The sequence below is a fragment of the Leiobunum rupestre genome, chromosome 10, assembly GCF_980474605.1.
Source record: "Leiobunum rupestre chromosome 10, qqLeiRupe1.1.hap1, whole genome shotgun sequence".
NCBI classification, from domain to species: domain Eukaryota; kingdom Metazoa; phylum Arthropoda; class Arachnida; order Opiliones; family Sclerosomatidae; genus Leiobunum; species Leiobunum rupestre.
Genome location: NC_143393.1, coordinates 25,145,838 through 25,166,592, shown reverse-complemented (window position 1 = coordinate 25,166,592; position 20,755 = coordinate 25,145,838). Strand labels below are relative to the sequence as shown.

At 37.8% G+C, this 20,755-nt stretch overlaps 3 protein-coding genes across 3 annotated transcripts; 2 read left to right on the top strand and 1 right to left on the bottom strand.

The window, feature by feature from the left end:
- Positions 1-8,615: 8,615 nt before the first annotated feature.
- On the top strand, positions 8,616-12,733 carry LOC149925177 (uncharacterized). The gene is made up of 6 exons (XM_090160197.1): positions 8,616-8,761; positions 8,846-9,026; positions 9,935-10,225; positions 10,517-10,801; positions 12,174-12,434; positions 12,499-12,733. Exons 1-6 carry the CDS (start codon positions 8,725-8,727, stop codon positions 12,695-12,697), a joined length of 1,254 nt encoding a protein of 417 aa, XP_090016323.1. The 5' UTR covers positions 8,616-8,724; the 3' UTR covers positions 12,698-12,733.
- A 1,812-nt stretch (positions 12,734-14,545) lies between these two features.
- On the bottom strand, positions 14,546-15,851 carry LOC149925176 (uncharacterized). The gene is made up of 2 exons (XM_090161707.1): positions 15,274-15,851; positions 14,546-15,125 (listed from the first exon to the last, which is right to left on the bottom strand). The coding sequence occupies exons 1-2, from the start codon at positions 15,849-15,851 to the stop codon at positions 14,546-14,548; spliced, it is 1,158 nt and encodes a 385-aa protein (XP_090017833.1).
- Positions 15,852-16,305: 454 nt separating this feature from the next.
- On the top strand, positions 16,306-17,289 carry LOC149925175 (uncharacterized). Its single transcript, XM_090161706.1, has 3 exons — positions 16,306-16,329; positions 16,557-16,611; positions 16,677-17,289. The coding sequence occupies exons 1-3, from the start codon at positions 16,306-16,308 to the stop codon at positions 17,267-17,269; spliced, it is 672 nt and encodes a 223-aa protein (XP_090017832.1). The 3' UTR covers positions 17,270-17,289.
- The last annotated feature ends 3,466 nt before the right edge of the window (positions 17,290-20,755 follow it).

Sequence of the window (20,755 nt, the reverse complement as noted above, 5' to 3'; positions counted from 1 at the left end):
AAATATTTGAAAAACGCGTCAAAACAAGTGGTTCACTTATAAGCCTCCTAAGCTCTGTAAGGTCCTTGAGAAAAGCTCTGTAAGGTCCTTGAGAACTAACTTATCATAAATAAATAAATTGTTTGATTTAAAGAGTTCGTTTTTGGTAATACAAATTGGCAAACACATCTACAGGGTGTCCACTAAAAAATGAACCAGGGCGAATATCTCAAAATCTGTTTTAGGTACGATTTTGAAATTTTCAAGTCGTATACAAGATGTAGGGGGAAACCTTCTGCGAAAATGTCGATGATCTTGAACCATGTCTTCAAGGTCATCCGAAAACTAACTCGAGAACCGTAAGTGTTACAAAGTTGGTTCCAATTAGAAATGTGTTCCACGTGACTTTCTTAGTACCAATAGCTTTGACCTGATCGGATTTGACCAATAGGCAGCCGAGAAATGCTAGATGAAAAACAAGAAGTTCGTTAAGTTGAACGTGTCGAAAGCGAGGTTCGGGAGCTGATAACTCTAAAGATACTCGTGTTAGAGTACGGAAATTTGCTACTCATCCTCTTCAGGATTGAGGGTCTTTAGTGTAAAAATTTCAATGACCTTGAATCATGTCTTCAAGGTCATGCGAAAACTAACTCGAGAACCGTAAGAGTTAGAAAGTTGGTTTCAATTAGAAAACATTATCTCGCGATCCATTGGGTTTAGAAACTAGGTTTCAATAGGAAATTTGCTAATCACCACTTTCTCTACAAAGTAGTTTTGAACCATGTCTTCAAAGACATTCAAAAATGACCTTGAGAAATAACTTGAATCTGAATTGTCATTTTAACGACCTTTGTGATTTTGAAAAACAGTTCCTCGAGTTCCTATTGGTCAAATTCGATCGAATCAAAGTTAATTAGACCTACAATGTGACGTGGAACACTTTTCTAATTGGAACCAACTTTCTAACACTTACGGTTCTCGCGTTAGTTTTTGGATGACCTTGAAGACATGATTCAAGGTCATTGTAATTTTTAAACTAAAGACGCCCAATCTTGATGAGGATGTGTAGCAAATTTCCGTACTCTAACACGAGTATCTTTAGAGTTATCAGCTCCCGAACCTCGCTTTCGACACGTTATCAACTTAACGAACTTCTTGTTTTTCATCTAGCATTTCTCGGCTTCCTATTGGTCAAATCCGATCAGGTCAAAGCTATTGGTACTAAGAAAGTCACGTGGAACACTTTTCTAATTGGAACCAACTTTGTAACACTTACGGTTCTCGAGTTAGTTTTTGGATAACCTTGAAGACATGGTTCAAGGTCATCCACATTTTCGCAGAAGGTTTCCCCCTACATCTTGTATACGACTTGAAAATTTCAAAATCGTACCTAGAACAGATTTTGAAATATTTGCCCTGGTTCATTTTTTAGTGGACACCCTGTATTGGAAATAGGTGGAATGCAACATTTTCCGTTGGCATTCTAATAATAATATTATCAACCTGGCTAATAGCCATGCCACCACCTTAGGCTCAAGTCAGCTATCGACTTTTCAATTCCTTTAAATCTAGTGGCCCGGTTACAATTCGTAACCATTAACCTCAACAATTTCTTATAAAAAGAAGAAACTGAAGAACTAGAGGAAACCCCTTTAAACAACAGAAGGAATTGTTTCGAGCTGGGATTAAACAATACCGTAACCATACTCCTCTTGCTATGAAGCGAAAGAGCTAAACTCTCTAAATATTAACATTACTTTTCAACATCAATAGATAATAGATGGAAATCCTGTTGGGGTCTCCCGCCAAAAATTTTGAACAGGTGTTAACATTAGGTTCAGTTTTTCTTATTTTTACGAACACATTTGTTGGGGGAGAAAAAGTCTCAGAAAAATTTACAGTGGGTTGTTTTAAAGTCCTACTCTATGGTTTATCTCACGAATTAAAACGATCGACGTCTTATAGATCGATGATTTGTTTAGCAGACGAAAATCCAACAGTTTCTGAGCTTCTCGTTTTGGCCTCTAGGTGACTATACAAAGTAAAAAGGTTTATTGCAATTGAATCAATCATAATCAGCGAAGTTTTTCGTCGGGTGATAAAATTTAAATATTTTGCTCCACGACACGGAGCTATTTTTAAGCCGTTTTTTTGCACACAATTCCTAAGGGATTTGTGAGTACTAAAATCACGTACCGTGTAGCCGCTGCCAAATCTGACATAACTCTTTAACAGGTCTAGAAGTTTCAATGATACGTTAATTTATTGGTTTTTGGAACAGGGTGCCCTGAGCTTTAATAGCGCCCATTTCTGTGATTTTCACATTCTTCTACTGAACTCTTCCTACCGATGAAGTTATAAGAGTAAGTGATATATCAATCGATAGAAACTGCCTCCCCCCCCCCCCTTGGAATTTATAACAATTTCGGCGATTGGAGTCCAATTTTCATTTCGTCCATGGCCCATTATTTTATTTATCATATTGTTAGTTTCAGCAAACCTACCTATCTCACGAACGTTGCAGACGACGTTCGCGTATACTCCTAGAAATGGGTTTTCTGAAACAATCTATGAACGTTAGCGTATGGGAGCTTGGGCAGTATTTTCCCGTAGGCGGACAAAGTCGGAAATCGGTTAGCTTTCATTAAAGCTTTGGCGGGATTTTCCAGTAGGCCGCCCAAGACTGAAATTGGATAGTGGTATGTTTTTAAGTTGATTAAAAACACATAAGTAAGAATAACAATAGAGAGTTTAATACAAATGACTTAAAGGCACACTGTCAAGGTGCATGGCCCCGGAACTAGCCTCCTTTAAACGAAAATATCTTTACAAAATGCTAGTTCCTGGGCGTAAATATTTTCTTTATCCTGTTTACTCAAAGAAAAAACAAGAATAGTTACATGATAAAACGTTGAACTGGCTAAAGCTGCTAGTGATAGATCTTTCATAGGTGAAGGTTAAACTTAGTTCTAGCAAGGCTATAGATGATATTGTTGAGTTACAATACGGTAAAAAACTAATGGCCTAGTCACTTCCAACACCACCCTCCATTCCTCGTCGTAACTCTCTCGAGATACGCTTTTTAGCGCCACGTCGCGGTATAAACGTTGTTAACTTTTGAAAATAATAAATAAATTAAATAATTTTTTTAAACTGAAATTTAAAGAAATCGCTATAAAATTTTATTCAAATAATTTTCTATTTAAAGTTTTAAAAAAATTAGGAAAACAATTTTTAATATAAAATAATTTCACATCATTAAATTCTAAAGTAATTGATTTATTAAATAGAAATTATTTATATGAAATTTAACATATTTTAATGTGTGAAGGTTGATATTTGATATTTTTTCAAGTTAACTAATTTTAATTCAATTAATAGCATTCATAAAACACTATTTTAAATAAAAGAAATCAACAAAATTGGCTCTTAAAATTCAAGTTTTTATTAATTTATTTTTCTAGACTAGATACCATCATAGAGGAATAGCCTATACTATTCCTCCATGATACCATTTTGAATACTTTCAGAATGTTGACCAAGGCTTAACGAGAGTTAATTGAATAATAACTCATTATTTATTTATAATAAATATATATATGTAAATGTTGCTGTTTAATATAAACTCTTTGATTGATTATTTAAAAATTTTATTAACTATAAACTCTTTGATTGATTATTTAAAAATTTTATTAACTATATTTACCTTTAAACGTTTAGCAATCGATGAAAACAGAAACAATCTCGTACTTCGTTGACAAACTGAAGCTTGACGCGGGCGCTAGCGCCGCTAGAAGGCGCTAGTAGAGTAATTACATAATTTTATATTTCAAATTCTGGCCACTCTATTGCGCTAAATACCGCATCCCAGGAGAGCCAGAATTTCCAGAAACCGAGGGAGGGAAAGAAAGTTACTCTTTCAAAGCCAAAGTGACTCATTTATAATTTTTTAAATATAATAAAACACCAACAATAACATTTTAGAGGGTTTATAGCATATAGTAAACCCTCTCACATAGAGTGGAAGGCTATCAGCGAAACTTGTGAACACTCTTCGTACGCAAAAAATGTAAAAACAACACCATCGCTCTTCGGACTATATTTATTCACGCCTCGAAAACAAATTGACCCGTTAGGATTAATGTTTCGTGCGCTTACTTAGGGCCTTCCACTCTATGCGTGTGAGTTACTCCATGGACAGTAAATTAAGAGGACAGGTTTTCGATACCCTTCCACCTAGGAGCAACAAACACAAGGAGAACGCAGCTAGCCTTTAAACACGCTAACGAAGGGTTGTGTACGAATTTCATTGGACGAACCTTTAAAGCTGAACGTTTTACGGAAAGGGGGAAGAGACAATTTCCTAATTTTGCCCTTCCGACGGCAGCAGGCGCTAAAGCGTCTAGCCAATAAAAAACGTACACAAGAAAATCCACGAGTTTTGACGGGTTGCGTTCTCCTTGTGTGGGGTGTTGTATTTGTTGCTCCTAGCTTCCACAGTGCATTTGATTTCTGCCCGCGTATCAATCAGCTCGAGAGACTCCGAGGGAGTCTTGCAAGGTCGTTTGTACCACGTGATCTTAAAATTTCAAAATGGCAATCTAATGAGGTTGATATTGTTACGTAATTTTTTGCACTTTATATTTTAGTAATTTTTAATTTTGGTTTTTTAATTCAATAAAAACTATCAACTGATATTTAGTATATCATATTTTATCTATAAAAACGTTAAAAAATACCTTTTGGCGTAAAAATGTAACTTCGTGTTTATCTTTTTTCTTTTTTCGAACAGTATCGTCCACTCTTAGCGATACTTGTTTGTTTTTTTCAAATAACCTTGGACGACTCCCTTAGTGTGATTGGTTTACGGGGGCTAAAAACCAGGCTTTTTACCGATCCTCTAAAATCTACTATCCCTGGTTACTCTATGGATAACAGTGAGAGTGACGTATACATTTTTTATTGATTATTTTTTCTTCGCAAACGGATTAATTTATTAAATGTAAAGGGTGATTGAAACATTGTTCCTAATTAATGGGCAAGGTGTTTGATAAAGTTCTGTAATCGTTTCTCTTTATGGTAAATTTACTCTAAGTTCATGCGCTATTTTTAAGACAGGGTGATAGAGATATAGTTCTTCTCTTGGGTTTTTATTGCTTAGTGCGCTTTTTTTTAAGAAAGGGTGATTGAAATATTGTTCTTCGTGACGAGAGTTGTTGGGAAATATTCCTTTTTGATTAGTGTTCAGGGAGATTGAAATTGGTTTTAAATTTAACTTTAATATGACAGATGTACTTAACACATCAGAAAGATTGTGTGTTGGTATCTATCTATCTATACCGTTGAAACGTACCTTGCATTGATTTTTCAAGAAAACATTTTGCAGGGCAAAATACAATTTAATACTGACTTGCTATCGCTATTATTAAGTTGGGGAAATATGTATTTTTCATCGTTAGGCCTTAGGTTAGGCGCGGTAATACAAAGCGGCTTGAGCCCGCGAAATTAAAATTCCAGCTAGAAACTTCAACCGCTTCTATACATATTCCAGGGACCCTTTTTTCGTCACTGATACTCTCTTCAAGCTGTGACTTGGACTCGCGACTTACCGTTTTGGATGACTACGTTTTGATAAAAATTTAAGCCTAATATCGGAGAGCACGTTCTGGAGTCGTGAGGGGCTTTGGCTTTGTTTTGAAGCCCGCGTGCGAATCACGCGTAATAAAAAACATGAGCTCGTGGCGCCGAGAAAAACGTTTTTAATTTTTATCATTTTAGCATAATATTCTGCCTATCTATCGGAAACCAGAAATTTCGGCTAAGCGGAAATCTCGCATATCTTGACCGATTTCAAAATTACGTTTTTGCACGTGACAGTACCTCTACATCATGAGGTATAGCAGGCTTATATACCCGCTTTTATACCCTAACATGGCGGCGTATTTTCGCCAATTATACACTATAGGGCTCTGTGCTGAGAAAACATGTTGATTACGCAATAAATATTTAAATCAGTTTGGTGGAAAATCTCGTTAATTGTCATACTAATTTGTTATCATGTTACTTATGCTAGTACTAATAGAAAAAATATCAAATAGAGATTAGAAACGTCTTCACGTACAACCAAAACTAAATTGAAATATAATGAAATTCGTCTTTTCGACAAAATTTGGGTCAAATAAAGGCGCAAAAAAAAAGGGTATACTCGGTAACTTTGGGGAGTACAGGATATTTTTAAAAGGAGATTTTTAAGCCAATGAAACTCTTAAGAAAAAACACGTATGCTCTGACGTCAAAATGACTTCAAAAAACAGTCCCTTAGATAGAGACGGAAATCGGCCGAGATAATCATTCCAAGTTCTAGTTATGAATTCCTGATACTACATGTAAGAACGAACATTGAAGTACAATTAAGTGAAATTATACACAATACTTTAAAGAGGGGAGAGACATGGCATTATCGACGCCCTTGAGTATGGTCGCAATGGATTACAAAAAAATCAGCTATTATAAAAAATGCGATATGCAGACGCAGAGAGGTTAGGCTTTGCTCTTGATTGCGCAAAAAATCCACCAGAAGAATAAGATACGAAAATGTGTAGGTGCCGCCTTTTTTGAATTGTTCTAGTTTCACACTCAACGGAAAATGACGGCGGTAAATGTCCAGCGGAAAACGACTTACTAGAACAAAAACAACACAACGTGGATTTTGCGTCGACCCTCGCCATCCCTTACACTTTTGACATCCAAAACGGTACAATTATACTCCCTTCTACTATATCTTATCTAGGATATCATATTTACAATAAGGCCACAATATTCAATACATATGTGAATACTAAATATAATTCACGCACTTTCAAATAGGCGACTCGTCAATTTTCATTGTCGACGTAGGCTATGTTGTTGATCGTGATAAAAAAAGCACAATTCAAGGAATGTTTAAACATTTTGTGGCCGCGATTTTACTATTGAGTGGTAAGTTGTCGGTATGAAAAGGGTCCGTCCAATTCTATTTTCTATGTTAGAACTAGTAGAGTCAAAGGCAAGAGCAAAGACGTAGTGAAAAAGAGTTCGTCCCCTGCAATTGCCAACACGTTTCTAGCAGATCTGATATCGGAAACATGGGGTACTACCGAGGGGCAGCTCACTCCAATGATTATTAGGACACCCCTCGTATGATTAAATCATGATTAGATTAGATTAAAATTAATTCTGTAGCTTTGGCTGTACAAAGATTAAAAATGATTAAATCATGATTTAATCATGATTATTAGGACACCTTGTAACAAAGTGATCTGCCCCTCGGGTACTACCGCTTTTAGGAACAGAAGCCACTCAACATGAATTAATGTTCTTTTTTTAATGTTATTTCATCAATGAAGTCAATCTCTTTTTGGTTCAATTAAGCGCCATTGGAGGTCTTAACTTTAAGGGGGAAGACTACAGTGGCCATTATCTACTTTCGCGCTATTTCAAGCTGAACTCCTTTAATTTTGTATTTTAACTTATAAAATAATATTTAAGTGTAGAACAGCCTATTGTTTAGCGACTAAAATAAATTTGACAATTTTAAATTTAAAAGTAATTAATTTATTACGTTTTAATTCGCACCCCCGGAGCAAAACAAGTTGGGCAAGCGCCCAAACTAACCTTTAGCTAGGACCTTATATCTCGTTAACTATTAATATTATAATTATTAAAATTATTTTAAGCACTAGAGGAAGGTTCAGCCTAATAAGAAAAATATAATTCAATGATGTAATTTTTAAAACAGAAACGTTCAGCTTGAACGAAAAAGAGGCTTTTACTGTATTCTTTCCCGTTAAAGCAATCGGTTTCGAAGGACGCTTGAGATAAGAAAACCAATTGACTTTTTCAAAGGTCACGTGTCGATACTCGGCTTTCATCTAAGAGTGCCAAATATATATCGCATTGTGGTTATTAAAAAGAAACATGTACCTGCCGTGGATTCCGTTTCCCGCCAAATCAATGATGTGTATACCGCATCAATGCTCAAATTATTTCGCTTAAAAACGAAAAATTTAAAAACTACACGTCGTAGGGATATTAACCTATTGATAAAGCATATTTTCCCGATGAAACAGTAAATTATAAAATCAATACATGACGGTCTTCACCACAAATTATCTTCCCAAACGATTCTTTTGTAAATCAACGGGAGCCTACGTAGACACATGTTTCAAGCGAGTAACATTAGCGAGATGGGAAAAAAGTTCATGGTAAGAGACACATTCTACACTTCTGTTGTTATCAATTGTCGAGGTACGACTTGTTTGTTGCCCTATCTTCTGAAATTAGTTAGTTTCTTAAATTTCTGTTGGAATAACAACCATCCATCTCTCCTAATGTCGGAAAATTGCTCCGCGTGTGCTGCGAAAATAAATGATAGAGAAATTAACGATATTTTGGATTTGCGTCGCGATAATTCGTTTAAACGACAAAAACCAACCTAAATTGAACAAACAACTATCTAGAAAATCTGTTCAATAAGGAATTATCGTTGTACCTTTTAAAACACCTTCCAAATGACTTGGAAGATTAATTGAAGTAACGGCTTCGCTATCAACATCTACGCAAAAATTAAAGGATCTTATCTTATCTACGTGAAATATCTCTTTACGCCCAGTACTGGGAACACATCGTATCTGCTTGAAAATACAGTTGGAGAGGTGGTTGTTAAGCCTAAAGTCATCGAACAGTTAATGAGTGTGGAGTATAGAAATGAAGAACAATTATGCGAAATATTTTCTGCTTTTCGGTAAATATCGAATTTAATTTATTACAACATCCATAAATGAATTATGAGTTAAATTCATACATTTCTCGCATTAATAACGTATAGTTGCGTGCGTAATTGCCTGGTCGCAAACGGAAGCGGCAGGAATCTGCAGTACTCAAATCAAGAAATGTTCCGACGATACCAAATTATCGAATAAACTGCCACAAAACGAGATAACTCGCATTCTTAATGAATGGCGGAGAAGCCGAAAGGTCAGCCAAGAAGACCACGACAGATTTTGCAAGTATCTGACGTCCCTCTCTCACTAAAATGGTTGGATCAAATCTTATCACAAATTGATCTAAATATGCAAAGTTTGATGCAAAGCAATTTGATAGAATGTTTGATCAGAATCTGATTAATTTTGCTTGATACAATAGTAATATTTGATCAAAAGTTAGTTTATACAATTTAACGATTATTTTCCTTCAAAAAAAGCTTTAATTTTAACAAATTTTCCAAATCACACATTATCGCAAATCATCCAAAAGAATGAAAGATAACATAGAAAACTCGCGCGATCGAGTCGAAACTTGCGTAGCGCGCAAATTAAATATTTCAAACTGTGCAATAGTGGATTTTATTTTAAAACTTATCCAAAAGATACATAAATTGATCAAAAGCAAGTTTATAAAGCTTTTAACCTTAAATTAAGGCTATTTTTAACACAACCAAATTTTAAAAATATTATCAGAATCGATCAAAAGATTCGTAATTTTATTTAAAAAAAAGAAATTTTATCAGAATTTCGAAAAAAAATCGTGATCATATTTGATAGGAAAAATGTATAATAGACGCTTCAATAAAACATCTTCAAGGAAATCGCCAAGAAGTAATAATTCCGACGACCAGGAGCTGAAAGTTACGGTTTATATAGTGCTTGTAGAAATAATCGAAACTTTTCACTTGTACGGTATGAAAACAGGTGTTTCCTTTTAAGCTGGTAGCTTTTTCTTGACATATTACGGCTTAGCAAAAACACGACGTTCTGTTCACAGGTGAAAAGTTTCCATTATTTCAACAAGCAGTAATTGGCAGTTCCTGGCTATCAGATATATTACTTCTTGGCGATTTCCTTGAAGAAGTTTTATTTAAGGGCTTATCGGTCGAGTATTTTTGTTCAAAGGTCATCTTTAATTTGATCGCTTGCAGATATAACGCGGATCTCATGGCGTGTTACGAAAAATTGAAGGCACAATGCGCGAACGACGTCGACTTCAAAATAGAGTCAGGAACCGAAATGGTCTCGGAGATGTTCGGTTGCGCCGATGACAAATCCGGCGGAAATAATGAGACGGAGTATTGCAAAACACGGATGACCGAGTGCGTCGCGGTAGCCACAATTGTCGGGAAAATCACGTTGTCCCAATTTCAACGAATCCGAAACGCGGACGAAAAGAGAAAGTTCCTCATTGCCCAAATTGGAAGGGTTCCCGGATGCAAGTACGTTTCGTTCATTCCGCAATCTGCAGGGCCAGCGTTACGGGGGTTAAACGGGGCAAAAGTACCCCGGGCCCGGGCCTCCGAAAGGGGCCCGGCCGCCCGGGTGCCCAACTACAATTTTCTGACTGACTATTTCCAAAAAACCAAATTTTGGAGTATAACAATTTGGGGGGTGCGCCAGGGCCTGAGAACGCTTACCTGGGGCCCGAAATTTCTAGCGCTGGCCCTGACAATCTGTAAAGCAATCGAGATCGCTTTCCTTACTGACTTGGCCATATCCTGTTAACGCAGACTCGTCGCAGTAGTTACCGAATGTTTCGATAAGTCGAAGGTGAAGTGTGACAATGAGCCCGGTTACAAATCGATTATGGACTCGACGGAGGACATTCGGACGCAATTCCGATGCTTGGAACCGGATGACGGCGTAACAACCAAATGCGAGGCTCCCCTGAACAAATGCAAGAGCGACAGCATGGACAAGAATCTGCGACAGGAAATCGAACAAATGGTCTGGATGATACCTGGAATGGAGCTTCAGGATATGCTAGACGGGATCGGAAAAGAAAAGGCCTGCAAGTAAGTTTCCTTCTGATATCACTCATTATATTTCGAGATATAAGCTATATCAAGAACGCGTAGAAGTAACTAAGTTTATGAAAAAATTGAAAATATTAAATGCTGGTACTAGAAAGTTATAGTACTTCTCAAACTCAGGCAGTTGACTGGCGCCCTCTAGTGCCATAACTTTCAAACAGACGTGCCAAATGAAAATTTATTATTATTACAATTTATTGCCATCATTACTATTTTTATAATTATAAATTATAGTGCTACAGCCTGCGAATGCAAATTCGGGATTGTGACGTGTGGGACAAATTCAGTCCGCTCGTCCACGTCATTAATCAGGGCGAGATATGTTTAACGGCCACGCCAACGGGGTTATACGTGGGGACAGTGGTGGGGACACCAGTGGCGGAAGTATTCCGACCATCCGTTGGGAGATTGGTGGTCGTCCTCACACGGCCATCTACAAACTCTGCCTCCCAGACGCGTGGGATTACAGGATGTTTAATTTTCCAGATGGAGCTAAAGGCAGATTTTCATGGCGTTTCCATTATGAGAAGTATAACATCGTGACAGCAGGGGTCAATGTTATCGTACATTTTTCTTAGTTACTTCTATGGGTTCTTGATTATATTTAAAGTCAGTGTAGTACCTTGATGGCTCAATAGATGCCGCTGTTGATAGAAGGTTCGACGAAGCGTGCTAAGTACGATAGTTTGAAATTTCGAAGGCCTACAAAGTACAAACAGGGAACTATATAAAACTGACGTATATTTGCAACGGGGTAGGCAGTGTCGGTTTAAGATAAAAGCCTTTTTTAGATCAGGTTTTCTGCCGTTTGGTTTTTTGGTTAAATATTTCTGTTTTTTAAACCAAAACTATCATTTGCGCTCTTGAATTAGTTTACACCAATTCTTTTTTAACTATTTAAGTTTTTTTTAATCTTCACTTTAACGAACCCGTACATTTTGACAAGATGAATGGGTGAGGTTTGTTTTATTTTGTTCAGAGCACATTTTTTATTTAGCACCTTATTTTTTTTATAAAATTATTTAAAATTGGCGTTTTTTAACCATCGTTCTCGATACTTATAGCGCCTAATATTATTTGGTTTAACACTTTTAAGCTCAAGCTCTTACTCGATTCTGGCTAGCGCGATGCAGAGGGAGTCCTTACCCCATCTGGTGGCGGAAAACCTTGCTAAATATTCACAGTTATTCCCCTTTTAAAACATTCAGAGTGCTGTAACTGAGGCTTATTGTAAATATTTAATATTGAAATAAACATATATTCGATAAGTTAAGTATTATGTATATAAAAATAGATTGTCGTTGATCAATTAATTTTTATAGCCACTTTAAAATCGTTTATATTAATTTTCCAGATTCGTCAAGAATTTCCAAAATTGCCACGAGAAAGTGAAGGAGCATTGTGGTGAAAACGACCTGTACTTCAAGCCTATTTCGGATCTAGCGAAAGTGGCCAATGACCAGTTCAGTTGCGATTGCGTTAAAAAATTTAATAGATGCAGCTCCATAGGAATGGCGGCCAGTAAAGTGACGCGAAACGAAATCGATTCTGTGTTACAATCCGTCGCCAATCGAAAGGAGCAAATTGACAAAATCGGCAAAGAAAGGGGCTGCAAGTAGGTTATGTCCGTTATATGTTTTACATTTTTACGAAGTCAAATTGTACGTTTCTGTTGATAGGTTCATCGAAGCTTTCAACGCGTGCCACGATACAATCAAGAGTGAATGCAGCGCCGATGAGCCAAATTTCAAACCAGTTTTGGAAATAACGAAAATGGCTAACGATCAACTGAAATGTGGATGCGCTTCCACGGTTGCTTCACTGTTCCTCATCTTCGCGTCGATTTTGGTCATTTTCTACCCAAAATCCTCTTTGTAACATCCCAATAAATAACTATTTATAAACGTCTCGTAATACTTAAAAATTATTAAGTAGAATTCGGTATTAAAATTACGTTGTGTAGTGCAGTTACGAATAAAAGAGTGTAATCTTAGATGAATAATCAGATTCATGTGGCTCCAGTCATGGATTATTTAACTAATTATTTAGTTAATTAATCCATGCTTCAGTAAAGAATAATAGCTTTTCTCGTGTTTGACATATCGAGGGCAAATGTTTTCTATATGGTAGAAAGCGTGTCTGTGACGTCACGAGATAGTGGAGACAATCTAGATTGTAGGCTGTGGATATCTGGCTGTATCCGTAATAAAGTATACTTTATTGTCGTATGTGTAAAATTACTACGTTATTATAATTATAAATAATACTTGTATGTCGCACCAGGTTCTATATCTACTAAATTATAATGATGTTGCTTTTTACTACTAAGGGAAAGCCTAAGATAATGTCATCATTGACTGAGCTACAAAGTCAAAGATACCTCATTTTGTTAGTCAGACCAATTTTGTACAGAATTGCCAAAGATCAATGGGTGTGATACGGTAATAGTAAGTGTAGGGAGCTGTTGGCTCGTGCACATGGCATGAAGGGCTTTCCACCACCCTCCTACGCATTGTAACCCGGCCACCTGAATTAATGGCATTAAAAGTCGCTAGATGACTTGGGTCTAGGTGGTGCCTTCGGTATTAGCCTAGCTGGTTATAATTATTATTATTGTCTCGAAAGCCGTAAGTACTTAACAAATATTCTTTCTCTGTATCTCATCTTTACCTTCAACAGTGAAAATAGTTGCGACAAAGAAAACATTTCGGAGTTGTTATCAGGAACTTTTGCTTGAAACTGCCATTAACGATATCTCTCAAAGGTCACTGACGATGCACTTTTTCATTATTGCCATCCATCACAAAACGTAAGGGCAAATTCAAGAGATCGGGACAGTTGTTATTCGTGGCTAAAAAATGTGTAAGGAGAAATTATACGGTTTGATCAATAGGTTCCAAATAATCCCTCGATAACATCAAGAGTCAGTGGCTCGCCCCGGGTGCCATCCGTTTGGGCGTGATTTGGAGGTGACACCCGACCGTGAAAAAAATAAAAACTTACACAAACTAGAGACTAGTAAATAGCACACCATGACATTCACCCCGGCTGTCTCCCCATGCTATTATATCCGCCCCGGGTGTCACCCATGCTATGACATTCGCCCCGGCTGTTAAAAGACAAACAGGAGGAAACTAAAGTCAAGGTCACGTCGGGAGTCATCGGCTTACACAAGACCGTCTTGTTGCAAACCGCTAAAGCTAGGGCAGAAAACCCAGAGAAAACAGGCCGCAGTCAAATAGTACGATGTCTATTGGACAACGGCAGCCAGGGAACCTTTGTCACGGAAGAGGTATCTAGAAGTTTGGAGTTACCCGTTTACGGAGAGATGGACGTCGAAGTCGAAAATTTTGGAAATCAGAAACCAACTACAGTCAGACGAAAAATTGTTAAACTTACCGTTCAAAACGTGAGGGGAGGAAGTGGACCAAGAATTGAAATACTGGCCGTCGAAGTACCGAACATCTGCAGGGCGTTGACCGCAAGCGTGAGCCACTACTCTCACAATACACCCATTGTAGATAGTCCTTAACGCTTTATGGTCGAGGCCCCACTCAACATTTGCAAAGCAAGCAATGCTTTGCACCAGGTTCGTCACCCGGACACTTACTTCCTCGAGATGAGGAAGAAAGGAAAGCTTGCTGTCGATGGTGACACCGACAACTTTCAACTTGTCAACGTTTGCAATGTTGACGGCTCCCATCTTATAGATTGGGAGCCTTTTCATTATGGATTTTCCGTGACAAAGGTTCCCTGGCTGCCGTTGTCCAATAGACATCGTACTATTTGACTGCGGCCTGTTTTCTCTGGGTTTTCTGCCCTAGCTTTAGCGATTTGCAACAAGACGGTCTTGTGTAAGCCGACGACTCCCGACGTGACCTTGACTTTAGTTTCCTCCCGTTTGTCTTTTCTCGGATCTGAAAAGTCTTTGGCTTCAGCTTTGTGAGATTTGTTTTCTGGACAAATAGCTGAGTTATGTCTTTTTCCACAGATTCTACATGAGTTGAATTTTGTGGTGCAGTTTCGGCTTTCATGACCTATTCTTGAGCAAACGTAACACCTAATTTGGTTCCTAAAGACACGCGTTTTTTCTTCTAGGGTGTAGATTCCGCAATCGTTGGTGGAGTGAGCTGATGATTTGCAGAAGATGCAATAGACGCCTTTGGTTTTCTCAGATACCTTCGTCGAGAACACCGCCGCTGCCGGGCGCGAGCTACTTTCGCACGTTTCGTATTTCCCATATCCGGTAGCTGAATTTTCTCGGGAGCTTTCTCGTGTTTGCGTTACGCGTTTCTCGGCGGTATCACTTTTTAGAACGGCACATATTTATCTCGCTTCAACTTCGCGTCTTATGAAATTCAACAAAACATCCACATCAAACTCCTCATTGGCTTTACAATTCATAGTACGGTTTAATCTAATTTCGTATGGAAAAGTGCCTATTATTTTTGAACACAAAGATAGTGGTGTCGGCGCCAAGCGCTCTAAGGCTTCTAATATTCGACGTGAAAGAGTCGTATAATTTTCTCAAAGCGTGCGTATCGTTTGAATTTTCTAAGCCCTTAATTCTATGGAATTTGTTCATGAGTTCATGAATCACTAAGTGTTCTTGACCGTATCTATCGTTAAGTAATTTAATCGCGACATCGTAATTTTCGTCTGAGGCTCTTAAACCTCCTATAATCTCTCTAGCATCTCCTTCCAAATAGGAATCTAGGTAATAAAACATTTCTACTTTTGAAAGTCCCTGCTTTTCTTGGACTGCTGATTTGAATTGACTCCAGAAGCCTGGCCAGTCCGCGTAGTCTCCCTCGAATTTTCTTATTTGTAGCGTAGGTAGTCGGCACTCTTCTTTCCTCGGCTGTGTAGATTCATGGTTTGATGAACCGCTGGCCAACGGACCTCCGGCATTTGGGTTCAGCGACTGTATCTTCTTGTTTGCTCTGGTTTTTGCCAAGTCGATCTTGTCTTCGTATTTCATCACCGTCGATAATTCTTTCATCAACGCCACGTCAGTAGGATGTACCCCCATCTTTGGCACTTTTCAATGTACAGGTAGAAAGGGGGTCGGCACCGGAAGTCCCCGCTTCCTTCCCCCTTCCGGCAGGTGGCGCGGGGGGGTCGACATTTTCCTACCCCTCGGGGTCATTGACCTCCGCAGAGTGGCGCGCGTACTGCGCGCTGATTGGCGCGGGGACCACGTGGTAACTACGCGGCGCGGGGACCACGTGGGAATTACGCGGCGCGTATATGCGCTAATTGGCTGACTCGAAATTATTCAAAATGGCGCTGATTGGCTGGCGTTTTGGCGCGAAAAGGGGTCAGTACTCCTTTAAAGGAATTCCCAGGCTCGCTATACTCGGTCCCCGTTTTCCATTGTTAAGGCGGTGACAGGTTTTGATTGATTACGAGCAGGTGTAGAAATAACTTAGCGGCGCAAATACCTTTAGTGACAATACCGAGAGAATAGCAAACAACTATTAATTATGTCATATTTCTCGAATTATTACGTAAAATTGAGGTCGCGCATTCGCTGGAAAAATGGCCGGGTAGTGAACAATCCTTTCGCATAGTCATGGTAGAAACCGGTTCATTCCGCTTTCGTTAAGTAATTAATCATTTTGACAAATTGAATACACCTGTTAATATTCGTTAACTGTCACGCGATTATTTTGTTCCTCCCCCCACCCATTACCTTGCCTGTACATAAGAAATCGCGCAACGGTCAATTTCGCAGAAGCGACGAACACCGCCCTCACTCTCCCCGACGACTCCAGAAGATCAGCAAGATGGTAATTATGTTTTTGAAAAAATTATTAAGCGAGATTAGTTTTTAATCTCTATATGTCTTAGGCAGCCCGAGACGACATTAAGCTCGATTATGCCACCCCACCAACAGTACCAGTGCAGTTGCCCGTAGTATACGCTAGGAAATCAAAAGTCGGCGAAGTAATTAAAAAAAATAAACCTCGACAATTATTGAACGAAAAAAGCGACGCTGAGAAAGGGGCTAACCAAGACCAAGAAAAATTAACAAAGAATACCATTTGGCACGATATTGTATTAGAATTCTCCGAGCTCGGAGATTTGGGCGTTAAGATAACGACCTTTGACCAAAAAATATATATAGATATAAGGCGTTACGCCACGCACGTAGCATCCAGTCGTCCGCAACCGACTAAACAGGGTGTATGCGTTAAACTAGAATCAGGACCCCAGCTTAAAGCAGCCTTAGAAGACGTCAAGGACCAAGACGTCGTTTACCTAATTGAGGGCGATAAATTAGAAATTCGCCATAGCCAGTCTACCGGTCACACTTGCTTGACCAAAAATTCTGGTTCCTCATTTGCAAAATCGCTGACCCTATATGGAAGAAGAGACATTCACGACGTCCTGCGGTTATTTAGGGAAGTGACTCAACGCTACGACGAAATTCGTAAATTACAATGACTCAAGAAGCTCCTCTCGATTTAAGTACCAGGTTTCGACCTGAAAACTATTATTCGGTTACTAAAATTATCTCTCGGACCAAAGAATACAAATGTAAAACTTTAGAATTCAAGTGCGAGTTCAAAAACTTGGACGATCTCAACCACGCGCGAATAGAAACCCAATTAAACGAAATTTTCCAATCCTTATTAAACGAAATTAGCGATGAAAATCAGGGTTATAGTCGTATCAGAATAGCGGTCAGTTCGGACGAACTCGAAGAGCCCATTAATTTCCAATTTATGAACCTAAACGAGTTGACGGCCGATAGAATTTTAAGCGGTATCGAGCAGGTAGCCCAGTCCCATAAGAATTTATACTTTGAAGCCCCCCTAAAATTCGACATAATTCTTCTGCAATATACCAATATGAGTGGTAGTCAAAAAAGTATTCGTAACAGGACTATTGAGTGCTTAGAAAATTACATTGAACATTGCAATACCTTTATTCCAATTCGCAATTCTGATAATCTGTGTTTTGCCAGGGCTGTAGCGGTAGGAAAATGCCTCGCTGACTACCAAGAATTAAAAAATAAAGGCCAATCCAAAAATTTTAATAGCTATGATCTAAAGTACATTCGTAATGTTAACCGTCCAAAACAAAAAAGCGGCCTTGGCATTACACAGATTATCAAAAGACATTCCTAAATTCCAAAATGTCTTGCCAGATTATCAAATTATCTTACTCGATTCCGATTCCAATTTTGACCCCATTTATTTAGGGTACTTTCAACCCAAAAAAATCTTTCTCCTTAAATTAGGAAAGCACGTCCACGTAGTGAGGTCTTACGCCGCCATGTTCGGGGGAAAAGGGAACTGTCCATTTTGTTTGAAAGTGTTTGTGAGTAGCAAAGAAAAAAAGCAGCACAATTGCGAGGGCCCCGTTAATTGTAAGCGGTGTCTCGACACGAATGTTTCCCATACCGAAGCTAGTCAACGTTGCGCCAGCTGCTTTAGATATTTTGCGGGGGATACGTGCTTCCAAAAGCATATAGAATTAGGCACGTGCGACAAACTCAAACGTTGCCTGACTTGCGGGAAAGAGTGTGAAGGGGACCACGTATGCGATTTGAAATGTCGCTACTGTAAAATTGAGCACCCGAAAAATGCGTGTTTTGTTCAACCTATCACGTTACCAGAAAATTCCACCAGAATCCTTTACTTTGATTTTGAAACTTTAGTCGACAATGACGAGATTAAACCCGTTCTGCTCATTACCGCTATGCAAGACAGTCCTTACTCTGAAACGTACGATTACCGTACCTTTACCGATATATATATATATATATATATATATATATATATATATATAATGTACACCATACTCGAGAAAAAGAAGATTGAATACAAACCTCATTCAGGACGAGATAGAACGTTATACATTTTAAAACAAACTAAACTTTTTATAAAGTTAACACTGCGCGCGCAACAACAAACAGTCCCTCACCCCCCCCCCCCCCCCCCCCCCCCCCCAAGCATCATTTTTGTGGGAAACTTAAAAAAGTATTTGAAAGTTTTACGATTTTGGTCGACCGTTTTCACCCACCCTATAAAAAGCGAGAATTAAAGGTATAGAAAAGGGGGATGAAAGCCAAAAACACCAATTCCTTTGGTCGATCATTTTTACCCCTCTTTTTGCCCTTTTTAAACTATTAGATATACAACGTTCATATAAACCAATAACTTATAATAGACACATGACAACAAGATGAAAAATAGCGAGTGTTGGTAAACAAATGTACTGTATTCATAAAAAAAAAAGTAGTAAAAATGAGAATTGTTTCTCAATAAAAGGATTTTATTTCCATAACAGTTAGATATTGGTTACATGGTTACGTGGTTATAAAATTACATATATGGATTTAATAAACATAAACTGCTTTGTCACAAGAACGAGTTTATAAAGAGTTATTGTTAATATTGCAATTATTGTTTATATGCATTTTCATTCTTATAAATGCATAGCGAACGCGTAAATATTTTATCAAAAAAAAGCAGTTCTACAAATGATATGATTTCGTGTTGATTGAAATTTCTTTGTATGAGATTCTTTACATTTTATATATTCAAATTTTTCATACTCATATACCGCATATGCAATTTTAATTCCGAAATTAAATGCGATTATGATACAGGGTGTTAACTAAAAAACGATACAGAGCCAATTACTCAAAATGTGTTTTAGGTAAGAATTTGAAATTTGCAGGTTACATAGAGGGTACAGGGGACAAATGACAATGAAAATTTCAATGACCTTGAACCAGGTCTTGAAGGTCATTCAAATTTTATCTCGTGACCCATTAGGATTAGAAGAATGGTTCCAATTAGAAATGTGTTCTACGTTTAATTTTAGGTCTAAACATCTTTGAACCGATCTAATTTGACCAATGGGAAGCCGAGAAATATTAGACCAAAGACCATAAGGTCGTGTGCGGTATTCTAATCAAGATACGACATTTAACGGATTATAAATCGAAAACTACCAGATCTGATTGATCAAAATTGTCGTGACACTCTAAACTGAGTGGGGGAGTTCAAAATTTGTAACTTATGATGACCTTGAAACATTAGTTCAAGGTCATTCAAAATGTTTATTTTGGAGTTTTATTGTTTTATTTACCTCGGGTAAAAGGTAACTTGACTTAAAAACCCTTGACGGGCATTTTCCTAATTGGAACCATTCTCCTAATCCTAATGGCTCTCGAGATACATTTTGAATGACCTTGAACTAATGTTTCAAGGTCATCATAAGTTACAAATTTTGAACTCTTACACTCACTTTAGAGTGGCATGACAATTTTGATCAATCAGATCTGGTAGTTTTCGATTTATAAGCCGTTAAATGTCGTAACTTGATTAGAATACCACACACGACCTTATGGTATTTGGTCTAACATTTCTCGGCTTCCCATTGGTCAAATTAGATCGGTTCAAAGATGTTTAGACTTAAAATTAAACGTAGAACACATTTCTAATTGGAACCATTCTTCTAATCCTAATGGGTCTCGAGATAAAATTTGAATGACCTTGAAGACCGGGTTCAAGGTCATTGAAATTTTCATTTACATTTGTCCCCCTGCACCCTCTATGTAACCTGCAAATTTCAAATTCTAACATAAAACACATTTTGAGTAATTGGCTCTGTATCGTTTTTTAGTTAACACCCTGTATAAATCTATTAAACTATAAAAAATATGAACCTAATGTTATTTTAGGAAAAATAAATATGACTACGAATGAATTTACATTTGATATATGTTTAGAGGACGAATCCTCAAATAAACCGCGACATGGATTTTATTCCATATTTTCGATAGTGTACAAAAGTGGTAGTAACCAAGTGAAGTCCAATCACGTACGTATTTCGCTCGAACAAATAAGAAATGGTTTTCAATTAACGAGAATATCGTTTAACGACCTAACCACAGAACTGTATCCTATAATTTTT

Bases quoted from the DNA above. Each gene is read 5' to 3' on its own strand.
- LOC149925175 (XM_090161706.1), top strand. From the start codon at position 16,306: ATGTCATATTTCTCGAATTATTAC. The intron at 16,330-16,556 runs GTAAAATTGAGG...TCAATTTCGCAG, and splicing joins CATATTTCTCGAATTATTAC to AAGCGACGAACACCGCCCTC. The intron at 16,612-16,676 runs GTAATTATGTTT...TGTCTTAGGCAG, and splicing joins TCCAGAAGATCAGCAAGATG to CCCGAGACGACATTAAGCTC.
- LOC149925176 (XM_090161707.1), bottom strand. From the start codon at position 15,851: ATGGGGGTACATCCTACTGACGTGGCGTTGATGAAAGAATTATCGACG. The intron at 15,126-15,273 runs GTTCAAAAATAA...CGTTCTAAAAAG, and splicing joins GCCGACACCACTATCTTTGT to TGATACCGCCGAGAAACGCG.
- LOC149925177 (XM_090160197.1), top strand. From the start codon at position 8,725: ATGAAGAACAATTATGCGAAATATTTTCTGCTTTTCG. The intron at 10,226-10,516 runs GTACGTTTCGTT...CTGTTAACGCAG, and splicing joins GGAAGGGTTCCCGGATGCAA to ACTCGTCGCAGTAGTTACCG. The intron at 12,435-12,498 runs GTAGGTTATGTC...TTCTGTTGATAG, and splicing joins GGCAAAGAAAGGGGCTGCAA to GTTCATCGAAGCTTTCAACG.